At 38.9% G+C, this 16,080-nt stretch overlaps 1 protein-coding gene across 1 annotated transcript in view; it reads left to right on the top strand.

The window, feature by feature from the left end:
• The window catches only part of NWD2 (NACHT and WD repeat domain containing 2), a 136,955-nt gene that overhangs the window by 64,097 nt on the left and 56,778 nt on the right, over positions 1-16,080 (top strand). The window contains exon 3 of the mRNA XM_004579160.2: positions 5,194-5,310. Within this exon, the coding sequence (XP_004579217.2) occupies positions 5,194-5,310 (117 nt within the window). The remainder of the gene's footprint in view (positions 1-5,193; positions 5,311-16,080) is intronic.

The raw sequence follows: 16,080 nt of genomic DNA, 5'->3' as shown, positions 1-16,080 counted from the left end.
TGGGAGACCCAGAAGAGGCTCCTGGTTCCTGGCTTCAGATTGGCTCAGCTCCAGCCATTGCAGCTGCTTGGGGAGTGAACCATCGGACGGAAGATCTTCCTCTCTGTCTCTCCTCCTCTCTGTATATCTGACTTTCCAATAAAAAATAAATAAATATTTTTTAAAAGGTTCTTCATGATTTCTTCTTTTATTTGTTGATTATTTAGGATTATGAGAGTTTCCACAAATTTCTTAGTTTCCAAATTTTCTTTGACGTTTTGAACTCTATTTCCAACCCACAGTATCCACTAAACATGCTTTATAAGATTTATTATGTTTTTCACTGAGGCTTACTTACATGTCTCATCATGGAGAATGTTTTGGGTACTTTATAAAAAAAATGTGCTGTTGTTTGGTAGACTATTTTGTGGATATAAAGTAGGCCTGGTGTATTTATAGTACTTCAAAAGTCTCCCAGTTTTTCATTAGTCTTTCCACCCAGTTGTTCCTCTCTGTATTAAATGTAGGATATTCAAATATCCAGTTATTATGGTTAAAGTATTTCTCACTTCATTTATATTTGAGTTTCATGTATTTTGGGACTCTGTAATTGGTTCCATGTACATTTATAAATTTTATATCTTTACAGAAGATTGAACCTTGCATTATTTGGTCCCATCCATAGATAAAATCTAGGAAGTAAAACTCTAATCAACCAGTGAAGCCATCCTTCTTTTCCCAAATTCACCAACTTATCTTTCTTTATTATTATTGTTGTTGTTGTTGTTGTTAATATTACTTTATGATACAGTTCCTTAGGCTCTGGGATGTCCCATACCTCTCTCCAAGTCCCCTCTCTCCTCCACTGATTTCCCTCTACCATTGCAATGGGTAGCCCTTCATGAATAGTCATAAGTCCATCATTCTGATATTGAAGTGTTTCCTGACATTGTAGCATGGACAGTGTCAGAGAGTCCAGCATCCTACCGTCAGGATATATTCAACAATTTCACCAGGAGTCCATCTTTGGTCTGGATACAGAGATGTACACTGCACTATGTCTCCACATCTGGACATGTCAGTCTCCACTACACTTCTATTATACATCCTCTTAAATACAGAGCCAGAAACACAATCCACAACAAGGAGAAAAACAGAATATTTGCATCAACATGAAGCTAAACAACATGTTACAGAATGACCAATGCATCACTAACGTGATGAAAAAGAAAAGCAAAAACCTTGTAGAAATTGATATTACTGCATAACCCATGTGGTGCTGAAGAAAAAGCAATAAAAACAGAAATATCAATACCTGTGAGATACAGCAAAAACACAGCTTAAAGGGATATTTACATCAGCTACTTACAAACAATCAAAATGTCTCATATGAATGTTCTATTAATGAATCACAAGGACTTACTGAAAAAGACACAAAATTCGGTCTGACGTGATAGCATTAGGGGTTAAAGTCCTCGCCTTGAATGACTGGGATCCCATATAGGCATTGGTTCTAATCCCTTCTAATCCCGGTGGCTCCACTTGCCATCCAGCTCCCTGTTTATGGCCTGGGAAAGCAGTTGAGGACGGCCAAAAGCTTTGGGATCCTGCACCCGTGTGGGAGACCTGAAAGAGGCTCCTGGCTTTGGATTGGCTCAGCTCTGGCCTTTGCGGCTGCTTGGGGAATAAACCATTGGACGGAAGATCTTCCTCTCTGTCTCTCCTCCTCTCTGTATGTCTGCCTTTCCAATAAAAATAAATAAATCTTTTAAAAAAAAAAGAACAAAAAAGATGCAAATGAATAGGAAGTATGACAAGGTAAAATTCACAGCAAAAATAATTGGATTTTGATCCAAAAAAACTGCAAATTGAAACATGGAAGAGCCATTTCCTAAGAAGATGAGCAAAACAACCCATCACCCATATTAACAGTGAGCATCACAAGAGAACAACTACTTAAAATTAGAAATAAAGGAGAAATGGTTCCAACTTTCTGCTCTTTACATGGGTTATGACACTGTTGGCATAGGCAATAAAAGAGAATCAAATTTTTTGTTGTCTGGGTGTATTTAGAAGTTTCATTGGGGATGAACCTTCATTCCTTAGTTGAGATGCATTGTGTTGATTTTCTTTGATTACAGATACTGTGGTCTCTATTACATCCTTCGTTTGTATATTTATTCTCTTTTTTTGTTTTGTTTTGTATTTTCAATAGAAGTTATTTTATATTAGAGCAGGCATATGATATCTGTCCTTGGGATTGGCTCATTTCACTTGGCATAATGTTCTCCAGTTGGGCCCATTTGGATACAAACACTACAATTTCAAATCCAAATGGATAAAGGATCTAAACTTACATCCAGAAACCATAAAGCTATTAGAAAGAAGTGTAGGAAACACTCTACAAGATATAGGCGCAGGCACAGACTTCCTAGAAAAATCATTAAAAGCACAGGCAGTCAAGACCAAAATAAACAAATGGGACTACATCAAACTAACAAGCTTTCGCACAGCAAAGAAAACAATCAACAAAGTGAAAAAAAAAAGCAACCAACAGAGTGGGAGAAAATCTTTGCACAGCATACAACAAACAGGGGCTAATATCCAGAATATCAAAGAAAAAAATAACCAGAAAAACCATAACAACAAACCTGTTAAAAAATGGGCAAAGGAAATGAGCAGACATTTTTCAAAGGAACAAATCCAGATTGCTAACAGACATAATAAAAAATGTTCAAGCTCCCTAGCAATAAGGGAAATTCAAGTAAAAACAACACTGAGGTTCCACTTAACCCCAGTGAGAATGGACAACATACAGAAAACTACCAAGATCACTTGCTGCGCAGGATGTGGGGGAAAAGGAATCTTACTCCACTGCTGGTGGGACTGCAGGCTGCTGCAGCCACTGTGGAAGTCAGTATGGAGAACATTCAGACAACTGAAAATTCACCTGCCATATGATCCAGCAATCCCACTCTTGGGAATATATCCAAAAGATCTGATACATAGACATGAGAAATCAACTTGCACCCCTGTATTCATTGCAGCACAATCAACAATCAGAGAAAAATGGAAACAGCCTAGATGCTCACTGAAAGAGGACTGGATAAAGAAATTATGATACATCTACTCTATGGAATACTACTCAGCTTATCTTTCTTCACCCATTGTTCAACCAAGGCTATGATTGTCCTTCTCAGGGCAAGAGATCTGAGCAGCCTGTAAAGGGGATTTTGCTCCCATTGAGAGAAAATCACTTTCTTAGCACTTCGCACACACAGTTCTTTGGGTATCTTCCCAAGGATAGTGAAGTGAAAAAAAGGATATTGATTGTGGGCCTGGCATGGTAGCCTAGGAACTAAAGCCCTTGCCTTGCACACACCAGGATCCCATATGAGCGCCGGTTCTAATCCTGTTGGCCTTGCTTCCCATCCAGCTCCCTGCTGTGGCCTGGGAAAGCAGTCAAGGACAATCCAAAGCCTTGGGACTCTGCACCCACATACACGACCCAGAAGAAGCTCCTGGCTTCTGGCTTCAGATTGGCTCAGCTCCAACCATTGCAGCCACTTGGGGATTGAATCATTGGACAGGCAATCTTCCTATCTGGCTATCCTCCTCTCTGTATATCTCACTTTCCAATAAAAATAAATAAATCTTCTCTTTTAAAAAAGTGTACTAAAACATCAGAAATTGGCCCAGGTTTGGCAGGATATTACTTTAATAAAAGATACTGTGATACATCAATGGTACACAGAAACATTCATAACAGAGAAGCCATAAATGTTATTTCTTCCTTCTTTTCTTAGGCAGGAGCATGCACCTTGCAATCATAGGTTATCCATTGTTTACCAAAGTAGATTTTTATATCCTTATTCTGGTCTTCCTTCGTACTAGATGCTTTTAAACTTCTAAGGCTTAGTCATTTGTAACTCTGTCCAGTGGAACTTACTGTGAAGGTGAAATATTCTGTCTCCATGTCCAATGTGAGAGCCAGTTATCATATAGGACTGGTAAGCCTGTGAGGAACCAAATTGCTTAATCTCCATTCATTTAGACCTAATTCGATGTGTCCTCAGCAAGAAGCTCTTGCACTGCAAAGAGGAGTTATCATTTCTGACAGCCTCTTCCTTAATACTGTGCAATTAAACCTTGTAATCTAGATGAAAGGAAAGAATGCCCAAATCATTTTCAGTAGTTTCTTACATGATGAACTTGTGCAGTTGGTGCGTGCAACCTGACCTGGGGGCAAAGCCAAGACATCAGCAGCAAAGTACTAGGATGTACCCAGGCCACACAGGAGACTCCCTCCTCAGTGCTTCCTGCTTCTGAATGTCCTGCACAACACAGGACAGGAGGTGCTGTTTCTCTTTGTGGCAGGCAAAGGAAGGGAAAGAAGACATCTTCAAAGGTACAATTGGGAACATTTACTTTATGCAGATAAATGTTGAATAAAGGGAATGATTCCTGTCTTCTCTGCTCGCTCCTTTTGGTGTGCTTACAAAGTTTTTGCAAACCGGTAGCATCCTCAACAGAGGTAAGCTTTGAAGTGGGGAGATGGAGGGTCCCATTATCTTCACTTCCCGGAAAGACACTCTTTACATTTTTTCCAATATAGGTTTTTCTGATATATATTGATGAAAGCCAAGCTACTCATAGATAAAACAGATATTAACAGAATAACCTTTTCCCAAGGGATAAAACATCATAATAACAAAGATATGGGTTTTCTCTTAAGATAGAGATGTTTAACTTCGTATCAGTGCACATGAATGGCCATGGGAGCTTGCCCTTTTTAATAATAGGAAAGACATACAATAACATTATACACTGTGATCTAATTGTCTCAAATAATATGGTAACCTTATCCCAGCTGCTCTCAAACATTTTTCTAAAAAACAAAATCCTTTTAGCATTTCAGTATAATGAAAGTCTGTGCTCCAAAGCTTCCGACGTTTAGCATTTTATTTTCTCGGCCCATGTCAACAGTGTAAACAGAAAGAAAATAAGAACTAAGGTTCATTTCCAACTCATCACGGTATTTCAAAATGTCTCTTTAGGTTCGTCTATTAAATATCATTTCCCTCTCTGGGGAAAAGCGTGCAGCCCGGAAAAAGTTGAAAATCACGTTCTTTTAACACTGGGCCCAGGAACAGAGCCCACAGGTATTTAATGTCCCCACAGGTGCATTAATGCTGGCTGTCTCTTTGTTCCCAGGTCATAGATTTGTACTGGGGAGTTGATGAAGACGAATGGGACAGCCCAGAGCTCCAGAAGACACGCATGAAACTACTAGAAGATTGCTTGAAAACTTCTGCAGGTCCATGTTTTGTTGTGGGTATAATAACACTCATGCTCTATATTAAATTGTAGATGAATGCAAGAATCCTTGCTGATTGGTGATAACTTAAAGAATTTTAGAGAGAAACAAAACCTTTCTCTTTGATGTCTAATTTATTTATACTCTCTCCCTCCCCTCATTGTGTGAGAACAAAAACCTCATCAGCTTTGCATAGGAAGCACTGTGAATTAACGGTGACTCGTTTGAGATGGTAAAGGGATGACTAGGTTTGACAGCAGTCTCAACAATATCTTGTGACCAGCAACAAGAATTACTATTTCAGTCCCACAATAATATCCCAGTTTTCCTTATCCTATAGTATAATGTATTCATTATTGTTTTTATTTGTAACATTTTTTCAGCACAATTGCTAAAAACAGCATTAAGCCAATGCACATGCAATGTGTCAAATCAACCAGTGGGCAGTAGTACCATATAAACAATTGCTTCTCTAGTAATCAGCTAAGTGCTGTTTATAAGCTGCAAACTGACAGATTTGTCAAGTGGAATATTATTACTAGTTCATTATTGCTTTCTAAAGAATACACACTCTGCTATGCAAATGCCATAAGATAGTAAGACAAGTAGGCCATTCTGTGGCTGATGATTAAGTGGATCACTGCTTTTAATTTAGCTTATGATAGCCTTATCTTGAATTGAAACAGCTCCCAGGAATCAATAGATAAGCTGACCCTTTTAACCAGGAATGCTTCTTCATGGATGAGTATTAAAGTTGCTAGTAAGAGATCTGAAAAGCTGATCTTATCATATGGTTTGTGATATGCATTCAACCCCACACATTGTTAGGCCTACAGAAATGGGGTCAGAAATCAAACCAGCAGATGATAAATTTCCCACTAAAAAGAATATAAAGTGCATAAGACTCTAAAAAAAAAAAAAAACTAGTTTTTTCTATTCTATTAAAGTAAGTTATTTGTTAACCAGCTATTTAAGTGCTACTCTGTGCCCAGCTCTGTTCTTTATGATGGGATATGGTTGGTTGGCCCATATAAAATTATATAGTAGGCCAGCATCTTCAACTGTAGAATTGAACAGAGAAGATGAAATGGCTCTTGTCAGTCCTGCATTTACCATGGGGGTGGAAGGGGATCAAAATTTGCTATTTTTAGTAGTGTAGTTGTGAAGATTTCACTGTGGTGATTACTTTGGAGAGGATTCAGGGAAGCTGGAAGAGTAAAGACAAATCCAACAACATAGTCAGATTTTCATTACTGTAATTAAAACACCTGGGAGAAGCTCCTTAATAAGGAGGATTTACTTAGGTCTCCCATTGCGAGGAACCGCAGTCAGTGGTGGGCAAGCTCTTTCAGGATATCCATCTGCGGAATCTGGAGGATGACCACAGTGGAACACATGGCCACAAACCTGAGCATAAGTAACCAGCCTTGTAAGAACTACCTCTGAGTTCATGACCTCTCATTAGGTGCATTTCTTAGAAGCCATTAGCCATGAACATAAGATACTGGCGTGTATTGGGGAGCCCAATCCTGTTAAAATCCTAATGGTACGGCTCAGCATGATAGCCCAGCTGCTAAAGTCCTCACCTTGAACGCACTGGGATCCCATATGGGCGCTGGTTCTAATCCCAGCAGCCCTGCTTTCCATCCAGCTCCTGGCCTGGGAAGGCAGTCGAGGATGGTCCAAGCCTTGGGACCCTGCACCCACGTGGGAGACCTGGAGAAGGCTCCTAACTACTGGCTCATGATTGCTCAGCTCCAGCTGTTGCGGCCACTTGGGGAGTGAATCAACAGTTGGAAGACCTTCCTCTCTGTGTCTCCTCTTCTCTGAGTGCCTGACTTTCTAATAAAAATAAATAAATCTTTTTTACAAAGTTTAGACAGAGTTTAGTCTCTTCCTTATATAATTGTCAGTTATAAACTAATGGTAAGACTTCTTAAAGCACTAGAAAGTATTTCAGTGTTTTTAAATCATTTTAACTTTGGAAAATATTTCATTTTACTCACATTATCATGTATGATTGATCTATATGCTACATGTACATATGAAAATTTAAATAATAGCACATTGTTGATTTGTACTATAAAGTATGGGATTTCCATATGAGTAAGTACAGGCTTATTCAACAAAATATACTTAAAAATGAGAAACTAGTGCTTTCAATCAGAAAGCCATGTAAATTAAATGGTTTAGATTTTCTTTAACTCTTTTCTCGTAAAATTTAAGTAAAAATAAATGTGAAGCCTCAGATTTCCCAGTTACGTTTTGCTGCTAGAATGAAGAGACAGAGATGTCTTCAAATATTGTATTAAGCTTGCCCAGTTTGTCCTTGTTTGACATAGTTCTGAATTAGGTTCCAAAAATAGAGTGGTTGAAATATACTCAAAATCCAGTGATAATAAGTTGCTTGACTACCACGAAATAAATGTTAGAATAGACAAGGACTGAAAGTCAGCTTGTTTCTCACCAATATTCAACTCTGGGAGAAGCCAAGAAGTGACCATTTACTTTTTTTTAAGATTAATTATTTTTATTGCAAAATCAGATATCTAAAGAGGAGGAGAGACAGAAAGGAAGATCTCCCATCCATTGATTCACTCCCCAAGTGACCACAACAACCTGGTGTTGTGCTGATCTGAAGTTAGGAGCCAGGAGCTCTTCTGGGTCTCCCATGCGGTTACAGGGTCCCAAGGCTTTGAGCTGTCCTCGACTGCTTTCCCAGTCCACAAGAAGAGAGCTGGATGGGAATCAGGGCCACCGGGATTACAACCGGTGCCCATATGGGATCCCAGTGGCCACTGCTCTGGGCCCGGGGCCATTTACTTAACTGCTATATAAGCTATAGCTGTAACTTAAAACACTGTTTCACAGTTTCTGTAAGACAGCATATTTGTGTGAGGTAAAAGAGGATTATGGAGAAGAAAAAGTGGGAGAGCACTGGGTATCTTTGCAAATCTAATTGAAAAAAGTTCAATTCTTTAATTCAAGCAACATCTGCTTCTGAATAGTACGAGAACATTTTTTAAAAAGACGAAATATAAACAGTCTATTTTTAATAAAGATGGCAAGAAGAATGGAGACAAACATAATTAGACATGCTTAATGTCCAAAAATGGAAGAGTTCTGTCTTGGTAAACTGTCTTTACAGAAGAGGAACTCCAAAAGCATTGACGTTTTTCTCCAAAAGACAGTGGCTTAACATGGGCCAGTCTGGAAGGACAGGAACCTGGGATGGAAACACAGAATAATGCTTCCATGGTCTGTCAGCAATTAAACAAATTCCTGTGGACACTAATGTGACCAATCAGTGAGACTTGCCTGTGAAATACTTTAACTAAAAGTAAACTGAATCCAATTAAAATGCAATCTAGGTTCAGTGCCTTCCATTGGATGGGATGGTTATGATCTGCTTCTCATCCTATCAGTCTATTTAGGAACTTGCAAATCAAAAGTCATTAGTAAACACGATATTCAGAATACAATAAAAAATGTAAAGGACAAGAAAACATGGTTAATAAACTGACAAAAAGGTGCATGATGGAAGACAGTCTCCAGATGATCCAGATGATGGGACTGCCAGTGAGAAACTTTAAAATAGTTATTTTGATTATATTAGTAAGATGAAGAGAGGGCTAGTTCAACAAATTAGCACAATTACCAAATGGCATTTTTAAACTATAAGATACAGTATTGAAAATTAAACTCATTTGATTGGCTTAATAACAGACTGAACACCGCGTAAAACTGTCTTCATGAACAGAGGAGTCAACAGAAAATATCCAATCCAAGCATATAATTTTTTTTAAAGATTTATTTTATTTTTATTACAAAGTCAGATATACTAAGAGGAAGAGAGACAGAGAGGAAGTGGAGCTGCCGGGATTAGAACCAGCGGCCATATGGGATCAAGGCTAGGACCTTAGCCACTAGGCCACGCTGCCGAGCCCCAAGCATATAATTTTAATGAGAAAAATAATGAAAGCAAAACAAGCAAGAGACACAGGAGGCATTGTCAAACAGCAACACACACATTTATGTAAAGTTACAGGGAAAGAAAAGGCGAGAATGAAGGGAAAAGTAAGAATTTTGCAAAGTTATTGAAAGACATCAACCCAAAAATCCAAGAAAACAAGTAGCCCCAAGCAAGAAAGTTGTGCATGAGCATATAATACTAAAATTACTGAAAACCACAATTAAAGAAAGTAAGCCTCAAAAGAAAAGAAAATACCCTTGTATTCCAAAAACAACAAAAGCACAGCTGAGTTTCCAAAAAAGAAAATACAGAAATCAAAAGACAAAGGAATGACATTATTAAAGAACTGAAAGATTTTTTAAAAGCTTGTAGTCTGTCAACCCACATTTATAGACTAAGCCCTCTAATGAAAATACAGATGCAAGTGTATATTGTTTACAGGAATCCCTTTGAAAATTAAGGATAAGAATAAAGTGATGGAAACATATATACCATGCAAAGACTACCCAAAAGAAAGTTACATCAAGATTATACGTGGGCCCGGCGGCGTGGCCTAGCGGCTAAAGTCCTCTCCTTGAACGCCCTGGGATCCCATATGGGTGCCGGTTCTAATCCCGGCAGCTCCACTTCCCATCCAGCTCCCTGCTTGTGGCCTGGGAAAGCAGGAGAGGACGGCCCAAGGCTTTGGGACCCTGCACCCGCGTGGGAGACCCGGAAGAGGTTCCTGGTACCGGCATCGAATCAACGTGCACCGGCCCGTTGCGGCTCACTTGGGGAGTGAAACATCGGATGGAAGATCTTCCTCTCTGTCTCTCCTCTCTGTATATCTGGCTTTCCAATAATAATAATAATAATAAAAGATTATACGGTAGGTTTCACATTAAGAAGATAAAATGAGATCTCTCAGGATGATATGAGGTTGCATTCTGGAGGAAAAGGTAAGACTACTATGGTCATATACACCCGAAAAGCTTCAAAATAATGGGAGGTATTGTGGCATAGAAGGTAAAGCCTGCTACACATCCCATAAGGGAACCAGATCTAATCCTGACTGTACCACTTCCGATCCAGCCCCTGCTAATGTTCCTGGGAAAGCAGCGGAAATGGTGTAGGATGCTTTCTAGAAATATGTATGCCACATTACTGTTCTATAAACACAGTATATATCCGAGGTCCTGCTAAAGCTGCATAACATACCTCTGTGCTCTTAAATATCCTCAAGTCAGGTGTGTACAATTAAATATAATACAGTTTAATAAATGGAATGATATGATACTGGAAAATGTTATGGGGTCAAAATGGAGAAGTGATACATTCTGATTTTGTGAATCAGCGGAAGTGAATTTACACTGCGGCTGGAAGGACTGAGTTTTCCATCTCTGGTTCTGAGGCAGAGGACAAGAGCGGTTACCTTGATTATACAGACACTGCATTCCTGCATACAGATCAGACATAGGGCTAGCAGAAGGTCATTGTGGAACATAAAGCATCCAGACTTATAAGGAAGAAGCTAGGCCAGCTTGTGAGCAAGTAGCCAGGGGACAGTCTGTTCAGAATGCAGCTCTGAAACTGGCAGGAGCTGCGAGGAGGCTGGTGACTGAAGAAGAAACCCAGCTAATGGCCATGATCCTAGTGGAACATGATCTGGTGTCAGTGGGGGAAAGTAGATATGTGTGCGTGGATGAGAGATACTTCAGAGAGAGCTTTAATTGATAAGATTTAAAGAGGTTTGATTGATGAGATTAAAGAAGTTTAAAGTTGATGAGAAGTTGTTCAGTGTGTGGGTGCTGAGGAGGACAAGTGAATCAGAAGTGAATATATTGATACCCAGGACATTAGATCTTTCTTCAGTCCCATCATCAAAGATAATTAAATATTCACACCTAAACTTGCAGTGGCGTGATCTATAACCATCATTTGAAATATTTAAATATACACAAAAAACCTGCAGTAGTATAACCCGCATTCCAAAATGTACAAAATACAGTTGTTTGCTGAAAATAAAATCTGAATTAACCAGCAAGCATATGTGCTCTTGCTCATTACCCACAATCTCTGTTTGCTTTATATGCCTTTCCGGTGCTGTATCGCATGGAAGGAGAGTGAAATCAGTAAGCGAGAGTGAGAAGGAGCAAGTCCGAGTAGAACAGCAACACTCCATGGATACTCTCACTGTTTAGTTTCCTTCCTTAAAGCATTAGGGGAGGAACAATTTTGTTAATGTGTGTCAAGGAACAAATGCGGTGGAAATGGGGGAGAAGGAGGCGAGGGAGGTGTTCTTCCAGTTTAGAAATACACACAACTGGGCCCGGCGGCGTGGCCTAACGGCTAAAGTCCTCGCCTTGAAAGCCCCGGGATCCCATATGGGCGCCGGTTCTAATCCCGGCAGCTCCACTTCCCATCCAGCTCCCTGCTTGTGGCCTGGGAAAGCAGTTGAGGACAGCCCAAGGCTTTGGGACCCTGCACCCGCGTGGAAGACCAGGAAGAGGTTCCAGGTTCCCGGCTTCGGATCGGCGCGCATCGGTCCGTTGCGGCTCACTTGGGGAGTGAAACATCGGATGGAAGATCTTCCTCTCTGTCTCTCCTCCTCTATGTATATCTGGCTGTAATAAAATGAATAAATCTTTAAAAAAAATATATACACAACTATCAGAAAGCCTCTAGGATTTGCTTTCTGCATCCCAGCCTGCCCCTGCAGCCCCTGAGCTTCGGGGAGGGCCCTGTCTTCTTCCTGTGCTTTCATTTCCTTCTTTAGCAGCACTGGATGTGTAGATCTAATGTGTAGAAACCATTGCCTCTCACTCCTTTCCAGTTTGCTGTGACAAGTGGTGACACCATCTGGCCAGACCATACAACTGAGCTGAATGATTTGAGAAAACTTTAAATAGTGTGCTATTTTTATTATGTTTTTATACATGACACGTCTGGCTATGAAGAGGTGATAGTGTTAACTAATTTGGGACAGTCTTTACTTATTTCTTAATTCAGCATCTTGTCACCTTTCTATTCTTACACAGAAACTCAAATTTTTGTTCATGCATGCTCCCAGGTTTTCCAAACCCATGCTTTAGAGTAATGCTTCTGTACTAGAATTCAATGTTCATCTTACCAACAGCAATGCTATTATATATTATGGAAGACAGATTCCTTCATACCAATGGGTTGACCATGGTGCTTTCCCTTTTCTTGTCCAAGAGCAAGAACAGACTTGTGGATGTTAACACGGCCTTGAAAGAGGCATCTGAGTAAGCATTTGAAAGAGACTTTGAATTATGTCCCTGTAAAAAATGGATGTTAATTGTTCTCCAACTTGAATCAGTTATAAAATACAGAGGTGATCCTGATTAACCAACAGTGGGGAAGCAATTGTATCTTAATTGCCTATCGCAGTTTTGGCAAAGTACTGGACTCAACACTTTTCAAAACATAGCAGATGATCTATGCTTTTAAAAACTAGGTAAGTCTTTGTATCTGTCCCTCTGCCTCACAGCTTCAAGACAGGAAGAATGATGAGGCTGAAGCTTGATTATAAAAACTTTAGCCTTGTCTTAGTTTTCAGTTTTGTTACTGCTGGCTGGAATGATCCTGCCTACAGATTAAATTTAGATGTTTGTCATTTAGTCTACTATCTTTAACGTGGTACCCTATTGAATGTAAGCAGCACCAAGGGTCTTACGATATCTACCCACATAGAACCCCCCAAACACTTGCCAGTGCACACCCACACATAAAATTGCCCTGAAGTAACCCAGAAGCTGAAATTTAAGAGGTGGGTTAATTACCCCAAAACTGTTTAATATATAAGTACATCTTCCTAATATTATTCACATTTTTAAATTCTGTTTTAATATATGACCAATATTACCTGTTAAACTATTTCTTTAATAAAACTTGAGTATAGCTGATATAATAATGACTTTTGCTCATATTCTAATTAGATCTGTTGAGATTCCTCAGGAAATTAAGAAGGCAGGAGGCTTTCATTTTTCTTGATGACTTATAATCCATAATTATGGTTGACACATGTCTCACCCAGTTCCAATTTTTTTTCACAAACCAATTGATGGAGTTTCATGTCTTCTACTTTTTTAGTGCCCTGGAGAAAATGTTAAAATATATATCCAGATTCTGATTTTACTCTGCAGTGCAGAAAAATTAATGCTGAAAATATTTTTCTGAAGAAATGAATTCTTGCATTGCAAAACGTTTTGTATTTTAACAGAAAAGAGATAAGCAGAGCTGTTTTCAGCTAATAACATTTATGAAATACAAAAATGAATACAAGTATGTTTTAGATAATCAAGAAACTTTCTGTTTCTTGAGATACATTTTAATAAAGAAATTAGTAGTATCTTCTTTGTATTGAGTATGGTGAATATGTGCTTCTGTGGATTCTTTAGTTCATTGTTAGAACACATTTTGTCTGAACAATTATAATACATTTGCATACTTAATGCTTAGTCTTTTACTTATTGCATTTATTATCTTCCAAATTATATTAAAACATACTTCATTTAAAAAGAATGGCTAGCATGCTTGAAGACTTAATGATCTGTATAAACATATAAAGCATTACTGAACACATAAGCTGATCTGCATATTTCACATGGATTAATTCATTTACCATTCCTGACCAGTAAAGAATTGACTTGTTACCATCGTACAGATGATATAACTGAGAGGAAAAAGTTCCAGTTCTTAACAGGGGACTCAGCTAGTGAGAAGCAATTAAAGAAATGAACCCAGTGCTCTGGTGTTGAGCTTTGCACGTTAACCACTTGATAATATTGCTTTTCTGTTTTCCTCTGATCAGATTTTGTTTCTCTTTAATTTGAATTGTTCATTTTCACCTACAAAGCCATCTTAATCAATCAGTCTCAAATTCCCTTTAGAGCTTAGGCAAGCTGCTAATAACTCACCTGCAGAGTATGTATGTCTCTGTCATAGATCAAGGTCAAAGTATAGCATTCTTGACTTTCACCTTCTCCCTAGTTCCAATCTCTTTTTCTTTCTTTGCCTTGGATTATCACTATCTGAAGGCCAGTGTCATGTGCCAGTGCATTGTGTCAGTAAGGAAAGCTTTGTCCATTGCTCCTCTTACGTCTCTGATAGAAGACATCATTCCACTGATCCTTGGGGAGAAAGGAATTTAAAGACACAGATTTATATTGTATGTGTCCTCCAGCTACTCAGTGTAATGTCTCCTAGCTTCATAATGAGCTATGAAGACACAAATCAAGGAAAATTCACCCATTAAAACTGACCCTAAATCAAGAAGTACATTTAACTAGTAATAAGACACGAGAAGTTAAATTAAGATTCACTAACTGTGGACAATAGAAATCATGGCAAACATTCACTGGGCATTTTTTTAATTTATTTGTGGGTATTATTAATGTATACAGAACTCTTCTGCATTTTACACATAGTAATTTATGTAACCTCATAACAGCTCTAATCAGATGTAGATACTATTAAGCGTCCCAATTACAGAAAAGCAAACAGGCACCTAGGTGGGATTGAAAGCCAGGCAGACTGACTCTGGAGTTCAGGGTTTAACTAACATTTCCTCTGAGGTGGGAATTGTAGTGCCATGATGAGGATCTTGCTTGGACACCTGCGATCCCATATCCCTCCTCCTCCACATGTCCCATCTAGCTTGCTGCCAATACATTTGGCAGACAGCAAACGAGGATCCAAGTTCTTGGATTCCTGCCCCCAACATGGGGAATCCCGGTAGAGTACCCGGTTCCTAGTTTACAACTGGCCCAGCTCTTGTTGCTGCAGGTATCTGGGCAGTAAACCAAAGGGTAGAATATTTGTCCCTGCCTCTGTATCGCTCTGCCTTTCGAATAAGTAAATCTTAAAAGACAAAGAAATAAGAATAAGCATTTTCTCTGTTAACTGATAAGAGATGCTTTATTTTGACTTCTCTTCAAAACCAAGTAGCATCAAGACATTTTTAAAAAGGATTTATGTGTCAAAGAAGAAGAAAAAATAAGAGGGAAGGTGGAGATGGATATCTAAGAATGGAAAATACACCCTAGAACTGCAGAGGAAGAATTAGAAAACTAGAATCAGAAGCCATAACCCAATGTAACTGAAGAAAATAAATTTGGACAAATTTTTACTACAATAAAAATATAATGATGAATTGATGAATCTTACCAAGTAAGGGAAAGATATGGATGAAAAGTTAGGGATCAAAAAGGCTATTCCACAAAAGATACAGAAAAAACAACAACAACAAAAAAAAAAAAAACCATGTTTGAGAAGTGCATTTCTACTCTGAATTTCAATATAAAATTTTATATAAACTTACTCCCAAAGAATATTCCAATTAAATATTTGTATGGTAAAATATTTCGTACTACATAATTTTTTAAAGATTTATTTATTTTTATTGGAAAGGCAGAAGATATACAGAGAGGAGGAGAGACAGAGAAGATCTTCTGTCCGATGATTCACTCCCCAAGTGGCCGCAGTGGCTGGAGCTGAGCTGATCCAAAGCCAGGTACCAGGAGCTTCTTCTGGGTCTCACACATGGGTGCAGGCAAAGTCTCAAGGCTTTGGACCATCCTCCACTGCTTTCCCATGCCACAAACAGGGAGCTGGATGGAAAGAAGGGCCGCTGGGATACGAACCAGCACCCATATGGGATCCCAGCACGTTTAAGGTGAGGACTTTAGCCACTAGGCCACTATTCTTAAAAACAGAAATGATCCACATTTGGGTTGTCAAAAGTAGCTCTTAAATATTGGACTTTGTTAATCACTTTCTTTAGAGTTGAGTCAGTTACTGGTCAGTGCTA

This window comes from Ochotona princeps, chromosome 11 (genome assembly GCF_030435755.1).
Source record: "Ochotona princeps isolate mOchPri1 chromosome 11, mOchPri1.hap1, whole genome shotgun sequence".
Taxonomy (NCBI): domain Eukaryota; kingdom Metazoa; phylum Chordata; class Mammalia; order Lagomorpha; family Ochotonidae; genus Ochotona; species Ochotona princeps.
Note: the sequence above shows the minus strand (reverse complement) of the source record. Positions and strands in the feature narration are given on the sequence as shown.